This window comes from Austrofundulus limnaeus, unplaced genomic scaffold (assembly GCF_001266775.1).
Source record: "Austrofundulus limnaeus strain Quisiro unplaced genomic scaffold, Austrofundulus_limnaeus-1.0 Scaffold2371, whole genome shotgun sequence".
Classification (NCBI taxonomy): Eukaryota; Metazoa; Chordata; class Actinopteri; order Cyprinodontiformes; family Rivulidae; genus Austrofundulus; species Austrofundulus limnaeus.
In genome coordinates, this window is record NW_013954773.1 from 15,406 (window position 1) to 19,322 (window position 3,917).

The 3,917-nt window shown below is 39.6% G+C and overlaps 1 protein-coding gene across 1 annotated transcript; it reads left to right on the top strand.

The window, feature by feature from the left end:
• Positions 1-409: 409 nt before the first annotated feature.
• LOC106510882 (nuclear receptor subfamily 4 group A member 2) lies at positions 410-1,041 on the top strand (the record flags this gene model as incomplete). The annotated part of the gene is given in 1 exon segment (XM_013999614.1): positions 410-1,041. A coding segment is annotated over 1 exon segment (263 nt), but the record flags the coding sequence as incomplete, so codon positions are not given.
• Between the last annotated feature and the right edge of the window lie 2,876 nt (positions 1,042-3,917).

Below are 3,917 nucleotides of genomic sequence, written 5' to 3' on the forward strand. Positions count from 1 at the left end.
GCAAAACAATATTGCGTGAGAACGCAAAAGAAAAAAATCCCCCGTGTCCACTCGCAGGCTCCGTAGTTCTCCTCTCTGTCAACGCTCTCTGGTTTCATTTAAGAGTCGATCACCAGATATTGTCCAATATTAACCTTCAGGGTGGATATAGCTCGCTAGCAGCCTCGCACCGAGGACCTATCCACGTCATCATTTACCCAGAATGCTTTGTGTGTAAATAAAATGCCTCTGTCCATGTTCAAATATATTTTTAAAATTTTAATTAAAAAAATAGAAACTAAACAACCTACAGTATTTTTGCAGTCTTTATTTTACAGTTAAAATAAATGTTTATCAAATAAAGTCCAACTAATCATGGATCCCTTTAATGAATTACTCAGCTAACATCTCTGCCTTTTTCCTCCTGCAGATAAAATCCCCGGTCTGAAGGACGCAAAGCGGGTCGAGGAGCTGCAGAACAAAGTCCTCTGTTGTCTCCGGGACCACCTGGGCTCCGGTTCGTCGTCGTCCTCGTGCAAGGCCGCCCCTCCCCTGAGTCACGTCCTGGGCCTGAGGGCCGAGCTACGTTCTCAGAGGACCCAGGGCCTTCAGCGCATCTTCTACCTGAAGCTGGAGGACCTGGTCCCGCCTCCGCCGTCGATCGACAGATTCCTGGACACTGTGCCGTACTGAGCACCTGGGCCGGACACGCTGAGGAAAACAAAACAAAAAACAAGAATCATCCCCTCCCCCGAGGAACACGCACCCACACCTGGAGGAGAGGCTGGTGACGGCCGAGAGAGAGAGAGCTGAAAACTGAAACAGCTCCTCGCTCGGCGGGACAAGCAAACGATAAAGCCTTCAACTCAGACGGCTGACAAAATTATTTTCACCTGTATAAAAGACACTTTTACCACCTTTTATTTGATTCTGGAGATTTTCCTGTTGTGGGCGGGAGGGGCAGCATAATGAGGCTGAGATGGACACCAGAAAAATGTCTCTCCCTCTGTTTAGGTGGCAGCTCGTTTTGCAAAAAAAAAAAAGAAAAAAAAAAGACAAAAACAACAACAACAAAAAAAGAAGTTAATGAGTACTGTTTATCTGTGTTTTGGCCTTGCTCATTCTGTCATTTTATTATTCTTTTTTTTTTATAAAAGTTTCAGTGAGACAGATCTTTTTCGGTTGTTGTTTACGTCACAGTGAGACACGAGTTACCTCCCGCTGATGAAAAAGAGAACGGCGGTGAAATGTCAAAGGTCAAGCGATGTAAGAGTAGAGATGTTTCATAAAACGTAGAGGTGGAGCTCTTAATCACAAGTGCAATTTCTTAAGTGCTGTCCAACAACAACAAGAACAACAAGGAGCGAAAGGACGAGACTGAGGAGGAGGAGCGGTCTAATTTGAAACTCTAAATTATTTCAATGCAAAGACTTGTGGCTTTCTGCAGCCGAGGAGAACCGGTGCTCTAACAATCAATGACTGAGTCACCCCGACAGGAACTCACTCTGTTCTCGTCGTTTTTATTTTTGCTTAGAAATCATAAGTCGGAGTCCGACTGGAGGCACGAACGTGGGCAGAAGTTAGACTTTTGAAGCCCTTTCCAAGCCAGAAGCACCGACACACACCCTCCCTGCTCGGGGGCCGGAGGGAGGGTGCTCGACAGACAGCTGCACATCCACGAGGGCCAAACATTCCACCTTTTTGTGACCTTTTTATTTTATTTTATTTTTTAAATTCTTTGCATTTCTACCCTGAGAGTTCCCTCCCACCTCTCAGAGAGGTCGGGACCATACGCACGGCATGGCGTCTCAGATCGACTCGACCTGCGTTTGTGTCTACGGGGGCTCCGCCCACTCCCACCCTCACAGCAGCAGTTTTCAAATAAAAACAAACAAAAAAAGAAGCAAATTTTATAAATATAATATAAATATATAAATATAAAACTAATATTTTGAAGTGTTTTTAGCTTTTTCAAATATTGTGGTACGACTTGTGCATTGTTTTTTTTTTTTTTTTTGAAGAGAAACAAAAAAGACAAAAAACGTGTTTTTTTTTTCAAATGTACTTTTTTTGGTTTGAGTTTCCTGTTCGAGATATATATAAATATATATTTTATTTTTTTTTTTTTTTTTTATTATTTTTTTCCTTTCTCTTTGGTTCACTGGATTTTCTGTTCAGCACTTTGAAATCATAAAGTAGTTCTGATTATTCTGAACCTTTGTGTCTTTGTTTTGATTCTTCAAAATGAACCTTCACAAATTAAAAGGAAAAAAAATGTTCCTCGGTCTTCCAAGCTGATTTCAGTATGTGTGTGTGTGTTTGTGTGTGTGTCCTGTCAGACACAAAAGCCTCCTGACAGGTAAAAGGCCTCGTCTCCGTCCCCTCAGGGACCCTCGAGGCGCTCTCGAGAAGTGGAAGGGGGGGATTAGGAAAGAGAAGAGGGGAAGGAAGGAGAGCAGAGCTTTATGTTAGCATGAGGTCCAGATCAGCCTCCAGCCTCGTTAAACAACATCGATCGTCATGGTGACATTTCACAGCGCATGCCGTCTATACTGTCACTGCCATCACTCACTGCACAACACAAAGAACACACACACACACACTGAGATTACAACTGGTAGGGAAATAGTGAAGCAATCTATCTGTTTGTCAGTTAAACCTAACCCTAAAAAGAAGATGCAATGAAACAACTGTTTTATATCCAGTGTGATAAAACTTACAGAATGTTCATCAGGAACTGAGTCAACCTGATCCAAGATGGCCGCCACAGACAACTGCCCCTAAAAGCACAAAATATGTCAAGAACTTTTTATAGCTATTGAGGCAAAAGTTTGTCCTGGTTAGTGGCTGTAAATCCATCAGGTGTTACTCATTGTGTGAGATTTAACTTTTAAACTTTGTCGTTTAATCTGCTGGAGTTAGCACTGTCTGTTAGCGTAATTTCTCATGAACCGTAAGATGGATTTTAACGAAACTCCCAGGAAGTACAACTACAACTCATTAAAGTGCCTGTGACATGCTTATCCTTCAAATACAAAAAGTCAAAGAAAATTAGCATAATACACATGATTTTAACCATTTTGTCCCATAACTGGCACATTTTCTCTTGAATTTGGCTCAGTCAATGCGAAACTGGAAGTGACATCAAAGGGGAACTTTTTAAGAAAAGAAACTCTCTGGTCTTCGTTTATTAAAACAAAATTATTTAAACTCTTCTTCAACTCTGATAGTGACTCAAAATAATCTAAAGAAACATCAGATTCTTCTCCAGTTCTTGTAGCATTGCTCTGTTTGCATGCAGACATTCCCCTATGACATCACTTCCTGTTTCATCACATGCAAATAGCTCAACAGCTGTTCAGCTCAGAGACGTGAATTTTATTTTGCAACATGTTATTATTGCTGTCTTTCCAAAAACGCATTCACATTAATTACAAAAATTTGATGTCACAGGCACTTTAACCTTTGGAGAAATTCAATTCAAGATCGCTGCCATGGCTGACTTTTGTTTTTTCCTGAAGATCGTTTTTGAACTTTATTAATAAAACAAACATGGCAGTATACAACACTTTGTAAATAAATTAAAAATTTATATCAGCAGCAGTCTTGAAGTCTAAACTTAGAACATAAAGGAGCAGTATGCAAATTCAAACAATAAAAAAAACAACAGGATATATTTGAACAAATAAGAAAAGCCAAAAACAAACAAGCAAGTTAACACAAAAAAGAAAAAGGGAATATGTATATAAAAAAGCCTTGTTATAAACGTGGGGAGCAGAGGCTTAAAGTACATTTACTTTGTTACAGTACTTAAGTTTTTTGAGTATTTGTAATTTTATCAATTATTTTTTAAATAGCTACTATTACTTTTATTTTGTTACGTTTTAAAGTTAAAAATGACAGTTTTACTTCTTTAATTTAAAATGTAAGACCTAGTT